Here is a 16,207-nt window from a genome sequence, read left to right as displayed (position 1 = left end):
GAGTCCTCCCCCTGAGGAGGAAGGAGCAGCAGAGACAATGTGTGATGGACTGACTGTAACCCCCATTCCCTGTCCCCTTGTGCTGCTCGGGGGGGAGAATGTGGAGAAATGGGAGCGAAGTTCAGTCCGGGAAGAAGGGAGGGGTGGGGGGATGGTGTTTTAAGATCTAGTTTTGTTTCTCATTATCCTACTCTGATTTGATTCGTGATAAATTAAACTTTTCTTTTTCTCCCCAAGTTCAGTCTGTTTTGTCCATGACGGTAATTGGTGAGTGATCTCTCCCTGTCCTTATCTCGACCCTCGAGCCTTTCATCATATTTCCTCTCCCCTGTCCAGCTGAGAAGAGGGAGTGATAGAGCAGTTTTGGTGGGCACTTGGCATTTATCCAGGCCAAACCAAAACAAGAGCACAGCCAGGAAGATCTCCTTCCTGCTCTTCCTCACCAGGGCTTGAGGAGCTTAATTCAGGGTTTGCTGCAGGCTCAGCTCAACACTGCTGTGTCAGGCAGGAACAGAGCGGGATGGAAATAGCACAGTAGAGTTACCAGCACTGATGAGAGAAAGGACCATAAATCCTGCAGCAGCAATTTCCACAGTCAGGGCAGTCTCTGAGGCTTTAATTTATCAGTTACAACTTAACTGGATGTAAACTCAGTCACTTGCAAGCAGCAGGACCCCCAAACAGGCAGTGGTCCTGAGCTTCTCTGCAAGATGCCTTGCCAGGACTCCCTATCTCTGCTGAGGTGCCTTGACCCTCAGGGGTCTGCTGCTCACGTGCACTCAAGGGAAAGGGAGAGGCAACATGTGCTCTCCTTCTGGTCCCAGCTGAGCTGGACAGGCTGCCCAGGGAGGTTGTGGAGTCTCCTTCTCTGGAGATATTCAAGACCCGCCTGGACGGGGTCCTGTGCGGCCTGCTGTAGGTGACCCTGCTTCGGCAGGGGGGTTGGACTAGATGACCCACAGAGGTCCCTTCCAACCCCTACTATTCTGTGATTCTGTGATTCTGTGATTCTGTGAGCTGGTTTTGCTCCTCTGAGTGGCTTCCTACACCACTGAGGAGCTGGAGGTCACCAGGATGTGGGCACAGCAGGGTGCTCAGATCTCGGGTACCAGGGCTAAGCCCGGGCAGGCAGGGAAGGCACCCTCTGCCATCTGAGCAGTTGCAGCTGGCCATCGTGGTGGAAGGGCAGAGCCTGAAGCCTCCCGTCCCCACACGCAGACACTGGTCTCTCCTCTCCGTGCCCATCACAGGAGGCCCGTGAAGCTGGTCCTGTCATTCTGTTGGGCGATTGTCAGCAGGACAGACGCATGAGGCCTGGGAAGCCCGGGAACGTGGCCTGTTGCAGAGCATGATTCCCGATGGCTGCAGCAGCCTCCCTAGCAAATGCCATCAATCATGGAGATGGAGCAGCACTTGCAAGGAAAGGGATGGCTCAGACCCTGCAAGTTAGGGATTGGAAGAGCCCTGTCCCCAGGCTCTGCCCCCCCACATGCAGGAAACTTGCCCTGCACAATTTCATTCTCTTCTGTGGACCTGGAAGAGCAGAAATACCAGGCATTTCTAGGGGGCGCAGGGGTCTGCTCCCACTGTAAAGAAAACAGAGGCTCAGTTCCCCTGCTCTAGCCCACAGGGTTATTCTCCCTTCCTGGGACAAGGAAGGAAACCCGGGGCCCCTGATCCCTGGTGTCTACACTGTGTTTGGTGGCACCTGGAGCCAAACACTGGCCAAAAAATGCCATGCCAGGACACACTCCGTGTGGCTGTTTTTCCCAGCAGGAAAGCAGCTAGAGCAGTGCAGGGCATGTGAAGCCAGCCATACCGCACAGGGAAACAGCTGGAGCAAAGCAGTTGCGAGGAAGCTGCAGCGGCAGGGCAGCGTATGAGGATTGTGGCAGCGCCTGGGGAGGCGGCTGGGACAGGGCTGGGCCAGCACAGGCAGGTGGATGCCAAGGACAGCAGCAGCGAAATGTGTGAGATAGATGGAGCAAGGGCAGATCCAGCTGCAGGGAGTCCCTGGGCAGGAAGGACAGGACAGATCAGCCTCAAAGCAGGGAAAAGTCCTGGGGGGGAACAGGAAGCAGGAGGAAACTGGGGAGAAGTGGGAGATCCCAGGAAAGAGAGAAACACAAAGGGGTGCAGGAGGCACTGGGCATACTGTCACTGACAGACTGCACTTCCCTGCTCCTCCAGAGGAGACCTCCACAGCCCCCAGGGACACCATCCAGGCAGGGGTGGGTGCACAGGGAGAAGCAGAGTCCCACATCCACAGCATCCATCCAGCCTGGTGATGGCTGTGAGGACAGATCTGAGCCTGTACCAATGGGATCCATCCTGGCAGTGTCTGGTTGCATAGGGGAATTGGACCCATGACCCCATATGGGATGGGGCAGGATATATGGGGAGATCAGATCCCCACACCCTTGGCCCACCCGCTCAGGGACTGGGTGCTATGGGGAGAACAAGAATCCCACATCTACAAGGTGCATCTGGGCAAGGCCTAGAGTAGGGAAGGTTCAAAGCACTGTGTCCATGGGGTCTGTCCAAGCTGTGCATGGGGAGCTCAGGGCCCCATAGCCCACGCAGGCGTGCAGAGTTGGCAGCTCGGCACACACGGACCCTCCACAGGGGCCGGGGCTGGTGCATGTGGACATCAGGGCGTGCGGGGTCCTCGCTGCTCGCCGGTGCGGGGTGGGCTCCGGGAGGGCTCGGCGGCGGCGGGTCCCAAGTAGTTAAGGGCTGTCCCCGCCCCGGCTCCGCCCCGCCGGTGCCAGCGCTCGGAGCGGCGGAGGCGCAGCGCCGGGCCGCGGCGGGGTTCGGGGCGCTGCCGCACCGCTGTCAGGCCGTGAGCGCCGTGCCCCCCCCGAGCAGTCCGGCCCGCGCCGCCGCCGCCGCTGCCGCTAGCAACGCCCGGGGAGGGGGCGGTGGCGCCCCGGCCGCGGGGTGTGCCCGGCCACGCCGCGCCTGGCCGGGGATGTGAATGGCTCTGGGGGTGCTCGGCGGGACCGACATGGAGTGGGAGAAGCTGCCGCGGCGGTCCGGGGAGGGCCAGGAGGAAGCGGCGGGGCCCTGGCCGGGCTGCGGGAGGCTGCGGCCCTCCTCGTACCGGGCGCTGCGCAGCGCCGTCTCCACCCTGGCGCGCATCGACGACTTCTACTGCGAGAAGATCGGGGCCGGCTTCTTCTCTGAAGTCTTCAAGGTATGCGGGGTGGGAGCGGGGATGGCGGTCCCCGAGGCATCCCGGCGGGCTTAGGCATCCCCTGGGGACCGCGGCTCCCACGCAGCCCTGGCCAGGCCCTCGGTGGGGTGCGGGGTGGGGGTCTGGGCACCCAGCCCCGGCAGCTGGGTGAGGTCGGTGGGGGGACGAGGCGGTGCCGTGCGGCGGGGACCTGGGGTGCAGGGGAGCCCCGTCCCCGCCGGGAGTGTTGTTTCCTCCATCCTTCCGTGCAGGGGGAGAGGAGCACCGGCTCTGTTTACAGCCCGGGAAGGCTAAGTGCTCCGAAGCGCAGCAGCGTGGGTCGCAGCGGGGCCGCGTGGGGGGCCGGGGCGCCAGTGGGCTGGTGGGCAGCCCAGCCCCGGGGACGCCTGTCAAAAGCCTGGAGCCTCGACCTCACCAGGCCCATGGTGTGCCTGTGGCAGGGGATGCAGGCAGTGTTTGCAGTCGGTCCGAGGTGGTTTCCAGCATTGCTGGGCCTGCTCCAGCCTGCACTGGGTAGGTAGATATGCGGGGCACTTCACGGGAGCCTCCCGAAGGTGACCAGGTCTGGGAGAGAGGTGTGATGCTGTAGAGCAGCGTGGAGGCTGGCCCCCAGCTGGGATCCCAGAGGTGCCTTTGTCCTGTCCTCTCTGGGACTGCCAGAGCAGGGATGCGTGTGTGTGGCCCGCACCCTGGTTAGGGGTGCATGGGTGTTGGTGGGGAGCTCAGGGTCCTGACAGTGCAGCAGAGGTGCATGGTGATGGTACCCTGCCAGCCCGTGTGCTACTGCCAGGGCACGAGGGGCTGTGCCCTGCCCCGCTGACACAGCCACCTCTCCCTGTCCGAGGGGAATTGTGTGCAGGTGTTGTTTTCATCCTTGGCGTCACTCAAGGCACCGCAAGCCACCGGGAAAGTGTTGCCCTTAAGCCATGATTCTAGTGGCTTTGTCCCTCTCAAAGAGAAGCTTTGGGCTGGGCAGGACTCCCACCACCTCCCACCACAGTCACTGAGGTCCCAGGTAGCACTGTTCTGTGTCCCCTGTGCGGGACCACGCTCCCATGTGCAGCATGGCTAGGTGGCCGAGTCCCAGCAGGAACCTGGAGTCCCTTCCCAGCCCTGGTGCCATTCCCCACTCAGCAAGGAGACCCTGAGACCCAGGTCCTCTGCAGCCGCGGGACAGGTGTCCTGCAAGGGGCCGTGGCGGGCGTGCAGAGGAGTCCCTCTTCTCCGTGCTCCCTCCTGCCCCAGCAGAGTCGTGGCCTCCCTGCTGGCTGGGTTCCTGCTATTGATCTCTAGCTTGGAGCATGCGGCAGCACCTCGGAGCAGAGGGAGGCATTTAATAATGTCAGGCGTGGATATGGCTCTTCAATAATGGATGCTTCCATGTTTTGGCCAGGCCACAATCTCGCCTTGCTGTTTCTGCTTCCCCAGGCCCTGCCAGAGCCACAAAATGCTCCTTCTCCCACCCATTGTTCGTGTTCTTGTGGGGCCACTTGCATGTAGGATTTGAGGGAGTGGTGGAGCTTGGAGGGGTGGGAAGTGGGATCAAGTGGCAGGAGCCGACATGGCAGAGAGGAGGCAGGGGCAGGAGGGGTCCAGATGGGGCTTTGTGCTCATGCGGTGGATTGAGTCCAAAATCTCAGCAGGATGGTGGGGCAGGCCGGGGATCTGAGCTGGGGTTTGGCTGCCTGAGCTTGCGAGGAGGATGGAGCTTGGCAGGGCAGTGCAGGACCCCTTTTCCTCCCACCTCCCTTGTTCCTGCTGCGCTTTCCATGGCCATGGGCACTTGCGGCTCCCTCCTCTGTGTGGCTGCTGGGTCCTGCCTCATTCCAGCCTTAGCGAGCATGGGGAACGGGAAGGGGACCTGGACATCTGTGTCCCTACGCAGGTAGCTCAGCTCTGGTGTGCAGCCAAACCAAGGCCAGGTGGGGTGCTGGGGTACCAGCATGGGCATCTGACTATGTTTCCCAACATTAAAGCCAAAGGGCTCAGCATCTGAGCCCTGGTGTCCCAAGCTCGCCTCTGGGTTGAGCCTTAGCCTGCTCCAGACAAGCACTTCCCTTGGGAAGGCTGTTCGGAGCAGACAGGAGGCACTGGTGATGGAAAGCTGACCTTTTCCACAGGGGTTGTTCCCTGCCAATCCCCCTCTGTTCTGTAGAGCTGGGCCGTTTCCCTCTGGAGCAGCTGGTTCCCATTGCCTTTCCCTGTGCGATTTCAGAGTCACCAGGCCCACCTGTTTTCTTGGGTACATGGACATTGCAGCAAGCTGCCTCTCCATCTCCGATAGAGTGAGCAGGCTGAGCCAGGTGTGTTTGTGCCAGACATTTTCTCTAGCCCTCAAACCGCTGTTGCATCTCTTCACCAAATCCCTCTCTTACTTTCCCGCGTGTGGTCTGCAGCAGATGCAGGGGCTGCAGGCAGTATCCTGGCTTCACTCTCCCAGGGGCTGTATCCAGAGGTCTTTGCTTATCCAGCTCTGCCCCTTATGCCTCACTGTCAGACATCCTCCCAAAGACACTGCTTCCCAGGGTGCAGCCCTTCAGTGTGCTCAGCCCAGTGCCCCATTTCCATGGTGCCCGGGGTGGGATTAGCAGCTCCCTGTGCTGCTGCCTGCCTGTCTCTGCTCACTTCCTCGCCAACCTTTGAGATTTTGCATTTACTCCCAATTTACCAGTGCACCTAATGATACAACTCCCTTCCTCTTATCTGCTGCCCTTCATCAGTGGACCTTGCCTTGTTTTACAAAGGAGAATGGAGCTGTGTGACACAGACAGCATGAATGGGGAAACTAAGGCAGGCAGGGAGGAAGTGAATTTGCCAAGGTCAGCCAGCCGTGACGAGGCCGGGTGCAGCCCTGGCCCCACTGTCGCCACTCGGGAGCCCCAGGCACTGGAAATGCATTATGCTGACTAGCCCAGGACCCACTGGCACCCTTCTTGCGCTTTCACAGGGTGTGCTCCCGGCTTGCCGGTGAGGGCTGGTGATGCCCCGCCACTGTGGTGTGATGCCAGCACTGCCCTGGCTCCCGCTGTGCCTGAGAGCGTGGGAGGTGAGGGCTACTGATGCTCAAGCATTCGTCAGGAGCAGGTGCTGCATGCCCTGCTCCTTTTGCTTCCCCAGAGGAAGTCTGTCTTGACCAATTCTGCTTTTTCTGTGAGATGAGCAGGTTTTCCAGTCCCACCTAGTAAAAGACCTGTTGCACTACTGGAATTCCTGCAAGCTCAGATGCAGCTGTCATAGGCAGCTATGGGATTACCAGTGGCATTGCTAGCTCCCTTACCTGTCCTATCTTTCCCTGCTGGGCTTCCCAGGGGCGAGAGGTGCACGATGTCCCTGCATGACTGTGCCTTGCCTGCACCGAGCTGGGGCAAGGGGATGTGCTCTGAGTGGGGCAATATGTGAGCCTGGCCCCAGTGTGGGGTGCAGGGGGGTCTGGCTGCTGAGACCTCTGGGTGGGGGCTAGCAGACAGGGGCTTTGCCCTGTGTCTAGACAGGAGCATGGGCTGCGGGAAGGGAGCAGGCCGTCTGCTCGCTCTGATTAGCATGCTCTTTAAATAAGACTGATTTCCCCTGTTAAAAGAGCTCAGATCCTTTGTACCCAGGCTGGGGCTGCTGCGGCCCCAGCCTCGCATGCTGGCAACAGATGGGATGGGGATTGACACACTGTGGCACCCCGGCTCGGCTGCGGTACCCCCAACAAGGCACCCGACAGAAGGGCCGTGCAGGGTTCTGGGGGGCATCAGCAAGGGCTCGTCTGGCTCCTGGGTGGGGGCCGGCAGCTTGTCCCCACCCCTCCACCCCCGCACCCGGCGCGGCTGCCCGGCTGAAGTCAGCTCCGGAGAATGCGCTGGGATTCCTGGGCACCATGCCAGAGCGCGGAGAGGCAAGGGGGAGTGTGGTCCTGCCCGGGAAGGCTCTGCTGCCCGTTCCCTTCCTCGGACGGCAGTGGGGAAGGAAACCCCCTTAGCAAGGGGGTGTGTGCCGCCTGGGGTCATGGCTTGCTCCCTCCTCTGCTACGTCTTCTTCCGGAGGAGAGTGGCCTGTGGATAGTTAGGGCCTGGCGGTCGGAAGATGTCGTGCTGTACGGAAAGGTAGGCCCCCCCCTCCTCTCCTGATAACCAGTAGCGTTTAGCCCATAGGTGTAAGCAGACGGAAGTGACGCTGTAAACCTAAGCTATATAATACTGTGCTACCCGTCAATAAACGCCATTTGCTGTCCACCACATTGGTGTCTGCGAGCAGATGGCCCGAGCGGCCGGGGGGTAGGTCGCCGTGCCGTTCCTGAACCAGGTCGCCACGCCAACAAAGGCAACAGTGGCCGGACTGGGTAAACTGGCCAGTGCTTGTGGGAGGCGGCAGGGAGCCCAGGGGAGTGTAACCCCTTCCCTGCCGGCCTGGGCAGGGGCTGGCCTTGAGCCACAGAGCATGCAGGGGGAGACGGTAGGATGGGGCCTCACAAAAGAGCTCAGGGCGCTGCATGCCCTTGAGGAAGCCGTGCCCCACGTGCATGGGGCTGGGGCTGTCTTGGGAGCCCCTGAAGCCCTCCCTGCCCCTGGGGATGGAGTCCTGGAGCAGGCAGGGCGCCAGGGCACCACTGTGCCGGCTGGGGGCTCCTGGGGTCCCTGGGAGAAATCCCAGGGAAGGGGCTTTCACTGGACCTTCTCTCCCCCAGGCTACTTCTCCTCCAGGATTAAGGTGTTAGATGTTGTACAGCTGCACTTGCACCTGACCCAGCCTATTGCAACGGCAGGAGGCTTATTAATGAAGAATTAAGCAACAGGCACCTCCCAGCTATGTGGGGCTGAGCCAGCGCCTGCCAGGGGCTGTTCCCTGACGCAGGGACACTTGTGCTGGTGGGGACCTGGCCAGCCCCACGGTGCATGGCCACCAAGTGCCAGCGCTTTGCATGCTGCCTGGCATTCCCATCGTGGGCACATGGCGCTGGAGCCTCACCGCCTGCAGCCATCTTGGTGGGGCTGAGCCTGCCTGCACCATTGAGCCAGGTCCTGGTGCTGTTGCCAGCCAAATCAACCATGACAGTCCTGCCAGCCCTGCACAGTGTGGGAAGGCAGCGCTGCCACTGGGCAAGCCAGGTTGGAAGCGCTGGGCTTTGCCAGGCAGCACCCAGTACTGGGGGCTTGGCTGGGCTGGGGGGGTCCCGCTGGCTTCGTCCACAGGGCCAGCAGTGGGATGCTCCTGGGCAGGTTCTGGCCTGGCCTGGGCTGGGGCTCTGTGGGGAGCTGGAGGGACCAAGGGAGACCCTGCCCACCCTGCTTTGGCTAGGCAGGTCCCCTCCTTAAAGCACGCACAGTCACTGGGGCCAGGCTGGGAAGCCCCGTTTCTGTGACTGGTGCTGCCTCTACCTACTCCACATGCAGGGATGGGGCGGAGGGAAAGCAGGGATGGTGGAGATGGTGTGGGGGTGCCCCTTGCCCTGCCTGCTGGTGCAGGTGTGGGCAGGGAGCCCCCAGGCACCGGGATGGGACTGACAGCGGTGCCAGGCACTGCAAGTGATGGGGTGGAATGAGCTGGGTGGTGGGCATAGGGAGGACCTGGGGTGCCAATTAGATGGGGCACCCTGGGTGCACACAAGGCTGGAGGAGTGTGCTCCCTGCAGCAGGGACTGCGCCGTCACCCTGGGATGGGCTCTCTCCAAGCCCAAGCGCTTTGTCTAGTGCTCAGCAAGGAGGAGGCAGGCGGGGGTCCTGGCTGGCTAGCTGGAGCTGGCTGGAGGTGACGCAAGTGTAACTGGAGTGGGATGTCCACAGGCAGGTGGCTGCTGAATTATTCAGAACCTCTCCATGAATTCAATGAGCTGGTGGTGGCACGAAGGGGTTGGCCAGGCTGTTGCTTCTCGCTTCCACTCTGCCTGGGGCTGGTTTGGCCTTGGTACACCCAGACGTGAAGAGGGATCTTCATAAAGACCTAATTTCCCCCCAGGCCCTATGGTGGCAGGTAGCTGTTGCCCATCCCTTGGGTATTGGACACTGGACAGGTCCCCATCTCAGTGTGCACCCCAGGACATTCCCTGAAGCGATGTCTGCCATGGGATGGGAAGAGAGCCCCAGAGGGCCCAGCACATCAGCCTCCCCCCTGTGATGGGGACAGGGGCCAAACTGAGAGCAGGATGGGAGGCACTTGGGACCCTGCCTCCAGCCAGCTCCCTGTGTTTTGCCTGAGGAGGCGATCCCTGGGACAAAGGGGTATGGGGCAGGCCAGGGGCTGGCTTCAACCAGCATCAACTAAAAAGGAGAAGAGCAGGAAGCTGACAGCAGCGCCGAGGAATGCCTGCACCTCCGTGTGTGGCTCGGTGTGTGCTGGGGGACAGCTGGGACCTGCCAGGGTGTCTTCCCTCCCGGCTGCTGCTTCGGGGGGGGTCCATGCTTGGCCATGCCACCAGCTGCTGTTCCTGGCGGGGGGGGGGTGGGGTGGAAGGCCCCCAACTCACATGACAGTGTCAGGCTGAGGACAGCTAAATATACAGCCTCGTCCAAGCGCCATGCCTCATGGGGCTGGGGTCATGTGCCAGGGCAGCGTTGGCCTTCCATGGGCCTGGTTCGGGGGCAATGTGCCCTCTCTGTCCTCCACCCCGTGCTTATGGGGTCTGACTGGGTGGTACTGTTGTCCAAGAAGTCGATTCTTTACCCAGTGTGCAATAAGCCAATCCTCACACACTCAGGAGACATATTGTTTTATTCAGGCTTGGGTGCTCAGTGGACTTTCCACAAATCAAGCACACCCAATGCCTTCTTTGTTACATTTATACATTAAATTCATGCATATTCTACCTAATACATATTCATTCTGATCTACATTAGTTGTGCAACTATGTGGTATCATTCTTCTTGGCTCCTTTTCAGACCCTTCTGTGCATGTCTTCCTCCTTTTGGGGGTCTCTGGTGGTCCTCGCTGTTCTTCCCAGATGAAGTACCCTGACTCCTTTTATCCATATATGGTCATGTCACCTAAAGACAATTTAAGGCTGCTTTCTTTTGCCAACTTTCCTTTGTTCCTTCAAGAAGGAGCATTTGTCTTTGATTAAACGGATAGTGTAGTGGCCAAGATATTATGTCTTTAAGCTTAGGTTAAACATTAACATAATTCTGGTCATGCACTACTTGATCAAAGGGATGCTCTTAAACACAAACCATACCCCTTCTTTCCAAGGGAAGAACTTGTTCTATTACAGTACTGACCTGAAAAAGCTCTCCTTGGTGCGCCCCAATCCTACACCTGCCTGTCCTTGAAGTGGGGTTGGGGTCATGGCTTGTAGGAGCTGCCGTTGCTTCTCCAGGAGGGCTGGGCAGTGTAGTGTGGTGGGGGGAGCATGATAAGCAGGATGCCTCAAGGAGGATGGGGTTGTGCATCATCAGCATTAGGGGTCCTTGGGGTGCTGCTGTGCTGGGAGAGCACCCCCTAACCCTAGAAATCCTTGAGGTGCCCCATGCCTTGGGTGTGGGGGGTGCTTAGCTCCAACCTCTAGGGCTGGGGGTGGGTGTTGGGTGTAGGCTAGCATCTGGGGGGGGTTGTGGAGACAGATGGGGCTCAGCCACCCCTGCACCCCCTCCAGGTGCGGCACCGCCAGTTGGGGCAGATCATGGTGCTGAAGATGAACAAGCTGACCAGCAACCGGAGCAACATGCTGCGGGAGGTGCAGCTGATGAACCGCCTCTCACACCCCAACATCCTCAGGTGGGACCTGCTCCCCCACTGCCATACCCAGTCGGAGCTGTTACCAGGGCTGGGCAGGCTCCTGGGGCTGGTCCCTGCCACAGCCATCCTCAGGTCCTCTCTGTCTCACAGGTTCATGGGGGTGTGTGTGCACCAGGGACAGCTGCACGCGCTGACAGAGGTGAGAGTGGGGCGACAGCCACGAGTCTCAGGGTTCCTGTGGGCAGAGCCTGGGGAGGGGACAGAAATGGCTATGGGGATGCTTTCTTGGCCAGTGGCACATGTGCAGGGCAAAATCTGCTGAGCTGTGCCATGGGGTGGTTGGAGAACACACTGGGGTGAGAGATGGGGATCCAGATTTATAGGAGAGAGAGGGGGTGCAGCGATGCAATGGGCTGGCTCTTCCCATCAGTACATCAACGGTGGGAACCTGGAGCAGCTGCTGGACAGCCCTGTGCCCCTCTCCTGGTCCATGCGTGTCAAACTGGCCCTCGACATCACCTGTGGCCTGCACTACCTGCACTCCAAGGGCATCTTCCACCGCGACCTCACCTCCAAGGTACGGGGCATTCCGCTGCCCTCATTGTCCCGTACCCATGTTGCTGCCTGGGCACAGCTGGCCAGGGAGCAGGAAGCTGCGCTGTGCCAGGGGCATCCCAGGAGCAGTGGCTGGTGAGGCAGTACTGGCATGGCAATGTGACAGGAATCCTCCTGTGCCCCCAGAACTGCTTGGTGCGCTGTGAAGCCAACAGCTACACGGCTGTGGTGGGTGACTTCGGCTTGGCGGAGAAGATCCCCACCTACAGGTGCATGGGCAACGTCCACCCATCCATCCCCATCCTTGGAGTAGGGGGTTTACAGCCCACTTGGAGCAGGAGCTGGGGAGGGATGGACATTTGGGGTGCAGCTAGAAGGGCAGGGGTGGAGGACAGTGGGTGTGGTCCCCATCAGTGGGGACTCATTGGACAGATGGACACATTTGGGGCTGGCTAGGTGGGGATGGAGAAGGTGATGGTGTGGGTGGGGAGACATGAGTTTGTGGGGTGCATGGAGGAGGGTTGGCCCAGGAAGAGAGATGGAGATGGTGATTCGGGCTGCCCCAGCAGGAGGATGAGAGGTGGGATGGGGGCAGGGGCCTGCAGGTGGCCCCTGATGTCCCGCCATATCCCCCAGTGAGGGCAGCGAGAAGGAGCCGCTGGCTGTGGTGGGCTCCCCGTACTGGATGGCGCCTGAGGTGCTGCGAAGGGAGATCTACAATGAGAAGGTGATACGCCGTGGCATGCTGGGCTTTATCCAGGCTTGCACCTCTGGCGGTTTGCAGGATTTGCAGCCCTGGGGGCGGTTGGGCACACAAAGGGAAGGAAGTGGGCACCCCTCCCTCAGGAGCAAGGTGGCAGGGCTCCCTGTGTGCCTCCACAGGGAGGAGGGGGGCTGTGGGTTTACAGAAGGGTTGGGCACATTGTCTCAGGGCTGCAGGGCCCCTCCCCCCAGTGACTCCCTGCTCTCTGCAGGCCGATGTGTTTGCCTATGGCATCATCCTGTGCGAGGCCATTGCTCGTGTCCCCGCTGACCCTGACTACCTGCCCCGCACCGAGGTGACTCCCTGGGACTTGGAGGGAGGGCAACAGGCAGCGTCACTGTGGCTGGGGCCGCTTCACCAAACTAGGGGGACCATCCTTGTGCGTGGGGCAGAGCCCCATGTGCAGGAGCTGCCCCATATCTCGGGGCAGGAGTGCTGTGTGCCAAATGTCTCCTGGCTGGTGCTGCTGCCTGGGGAGAGATGCTCTCTGATGATAGCTTGTCCTCAGAGCCTCAGAATCAGCCCGGGTGGGAGAAGGGGACAGCTGGATTCAGGCAGAGAGCAGGAGGGATCTATGTCCCAGCATCCCCCAGCCTTGACCCAACTTGAGGTGCTGCTAGGTCTGCAGCCCTGGGTGATATGCAGTCAGTGCAGTGGGTGGGGGAGGCCAGGCTACCCTGGGTCCCCTGGGCTATGTGGTGCCCCAGGAGACCCAGCCTCACTCTTCCTACTTTCCCTGGAGCAGGATTTTGGCCTGGACGTCACCACTTTCCGCACCATGGTGGGAATTGACTGCCCAGTGGCTTTCCTCCAGCTCGCTTTCCAGTGCTGCAGTGTGAGCCTCCCATCTCTGCTGCCAGGGCAGCCGGGCAGGACAGGCAGCCTTGCCTGCACAGAGGGAGAGGCAGGGAGCTGCCTTTGCTGGGCAGGGTGCCCTGGGGTGCTGGGGGGGGCTGCAGACCTCACAGGGAACCCTTCCTGCCCACAGATGGAGCCCACCTCCCGACCCTCGTTCCTGGAAATCATGCAATGCCTGGAGGGTGTCCTGCAGCACCAGTCAGGCACCGGGGACACTGGGCCCACCCTCTTTGGCGGCAGGGAGAGCCTGCCTGCACTTGGGACAGCAGCCGCGCTCAATGGTATGTGGGCATCCCAAGAATAGGCTATACGGGTGTGCAAGGAGGGGGGCTGTGGGATGTCCCATCCTACCCTGACAGCCATCAGGGAAGGAGACAGGGGTTGCATGAGGTCTGCAGGATGGAGCCAATAAGGTATCAGTTAATACCAATAGATATCAGTACCCCTCTTTTCTTGGGAGTTCCGTGAAATTAATCTGCCATTGCTGCCCAGGCCCATTACCTTTTTCAATCTGACCCATCTCTGGTTTAGCGTTATTTTTGGATTAGTCTGGAGGCAAAAATCGCACTGTTGAGTCACCTGTCTCACCGTGGTGTATAGATTTCTGGCCACAATCTCTCTAATTAAGTGTTTATACAGAGTCTCTGTTCCCCCAATGCCTTTTCTTATGTTCTTCCCTTACTAAATGCCATATCAGACAGGAGGGAATGATTAGTTTTCCCTGTGGGGTTTGAGCCCACCCCTCCTCATTATATGACCCTTCTAGATCTGTGAGAAGTTTCTGATCTTCCTTGGTATATTCTGGCTTACCTTCTAGGGAGATTCGTCCGTCAGGGATTAAAGCCCCTTCAGTTTTTACCTCCGTTTTGGCCACCTGTTTTGCCTCTCTGTCCGCCAGCTCGTTTCCTTTTTCCACTTCTGAGCTCACTTTCTGGTGCGCCTTAATATGCATGATTGCCACTTTCTCTGGGAGTTGAACTGCCTCCAGCAGTTTCAAAATTTCTTCTGCATGTTTGATGTTTTTCCCTTGAGAGTTCAATAATCCTCTTTCCTTCCAGATCGCTCCATGTGCATGCACAACTCCGAAGGCATACTTCGAGTCTGTGTATATATTCACAACTTTGCCTTGGGCCAATTCCAAGGCACGGGTTAAAGCAATTATCTCTGCCTTCTGCGTAGAAGTGTTTATGGGCAAAGGTCCTGATTCTATGACTTCTTGACTGGTGGTGACAGCATACCCCGCGTGTCTCTTACCACTCAGAACATAGCTGCTTCCATCACATAGGTTGCTTCAATGGTCTCCAGGCAATTATGATGTACCGGTTCTCCTGTGTTTCCACTGAGAAAGGAAGCTGGGTTGACAATGTTAGTAACTATAATCTCTACATCATCCTGTTCTACCAGTATGGCTTGATATCTCAGGAATCTTTGTGGAGAAAGCCAGTGTCCTCCTTTTGCCTCCAATACTGCGGATACCATGTGGGACACCAAGACAGTCATTTTCTGGCCCAAGGTAAATTTTTGGGCTTCCTGTATATTTAATATTACAGCTGCAACCGCTCACAGACATCCAGGCCAACCCTTCGCAGTTGCATCCAGTTGTTTGGAGAGGCAGGCAACTGCTCATTGGTATGGACCTAGGTCTTGTGCTAGTATCCCCAGAGCAATCCCCTGCTTCTCATGAGAGAAAAGGAAAAACGGCTTACTCACATCTGGGAGCCCTAAGGCAGGGGCCGACATCACAGCCTTTTTCAATAGTTCAAAGGCTTGTATGGTCTCCTTGTTCCATTTAAGATGATTTTGTCCAGTAGCTGTTAGTGCATATAGTGGTTTAACGAGTAGTCCATAATTATAAAACCACAGCCGGTACCACCCGGTCATTCCCAAGAAAGTCCGTAACTCTTTCACTGTCTGAGGTCTCGGAGTTTGGCATATTGCCTCCTTACGGGCCTGTCCCAAAGTTCTTTGTCCAGCACTAATCTCATAGCCCAAGTAAATCACCTCGCATTGTATTATTTGGGTCGTCTTCTTAGATACCTGGTACCCTGGGAGCCCCAAGAAATTTAGTAGACTCACCATCCAAGTGATACAGCCATCTTCTGTTTTGGTGGCAATCAGGATGTCATCCACATACTGTAGTAATATCCCTTCTTCAGATGGAATTTCCCAGGACTCCAAGTCTTTTGCAAGTTGATTGCCCAAGATGGTAGGACTGTTCTTAAATCCTTGTCCAAGTGAACTGAGTCTTTCGACCACTTTTGGGGTTCTCCCATTCAAATAATTTCTGACTGCCTTCATGGAGAGGGAGGCAAAACAAGGCATCTTTCAGATCTAAAACAGTAAACCAGATTAATTTGGGAGCCAATACGGTCAACAGAGTATATGGGTTTGCTACTACCGGGTAAAGGTCCTCTGTTATTTTGTTTACAGCTCGCAAGTCCTGGACCACCCAGTACGACCTGTCAGGTTTACGGACAGGTAGTATAGGGGTGTTAAAATCCGACTCACACTCAATAATCCTAATTGTGAAAATCTTTCTGTCACTGGCCGGATTCCTTCCTTATCTTCCTGTTTTAGGAGATATTGCTTAACTCTTACCGGTTGCCAGCCTTCTTTGAGTCTAACTTCAATGGGTGGAGCATTCTTTGCTCTTCCAGGGACATCAGTGGCCCATACCCCAGGGTATACCCGGTTTAGGATCTCCTCGGGAATTTTCCCTTCTGTGGGAGGACTGGTTAGAAATAGACTCAGTACCTGGATATGTTGTTGATCATTCACCTCCAGAGTAATTTCTCCTTTTTCAAATGTAATTTTTGCACCCAATTGTTCCAACAAATCCCTTCCCAGGAGTGCCTTTTGGGGAGTTGGGCATATACAAGAATTTGTGGATGCCCCATTGTTTTCCTAATTTGTACTTTAAAGGTTTACAAAAGTATGTCTTTTCATTGTGGCCAGTTGCCCCTTTTACCATGATATAGTCACTCCCCAGGGGCATCAAGGCTTAATTCAAAACCGAGTATGTTGCCCCTGTGTCAACCAAAAATTCTACCTCTTGTTGTTCCTTCCCTAGCTTCCTTATAACCGGTGGATCGGCTAGGGTGGATTCCCCATGTCCCCATCAATCTTTCTTAACATGAGCTACCATTCTTCCTTTCCGATGATTTCATTCATTTCCCTTATTTCTT

General features: G+C 57.8%; 1 protein-coding gene across 1 annotated transcript; it reads left to right on the top strand.

Moving 5' to 3' along the window:
- The first annotated feature begins 2,890 nt into the window (after positions 1–2,890).
- LOC104336837 (testis associated actin remodelling kinase 1) lies at positions 2,891–14,035 on the top strand. The gene is made up of 8 exons (XM_075446278.1): positions 2,891–3,196; positions 10,764–10,885; positions 10,997–11,045; positions 11,277–11,423; positions 11,588–11,670; positions 12,038–12,128; positions 12,376–12,999; positions 13,153–14,035. The coding sequence occupies exons 1-8, from the start codon at positions 2,978–2,980 to the stop codon at positions 13,324–13,326; spliced, it is 1,509 nt and encodes a 502-aa protein (XP_075302393.1). The 5' UTR covers positions 2,891–2,977; the 3' UTR covers positions 13,327–14,035.
- Positions 14,036–16,207: the final 2,172 nt, after the last annotated feature.

This window comes from Opisthocomus hoazin, chromosome W, assembly GCF_030867145.1.
Source record: "Opisthocomus hoazin isolate bOpiHoa1 chromosome W, bOpiHoa1.hap1, whole genome shotgun sequence".
NCBI lineage: Eukaryota > Metazoa > Chordata > Aves > Opisthocomiformes > Opisthocomidae > Opisthocomus > Opisthocomus hoazin.
The sequence above is the reverse complement of the archived record's forward strand: the minus strand, read 5'-3'. Positions and strand labels throughout refer to the sequence as shown.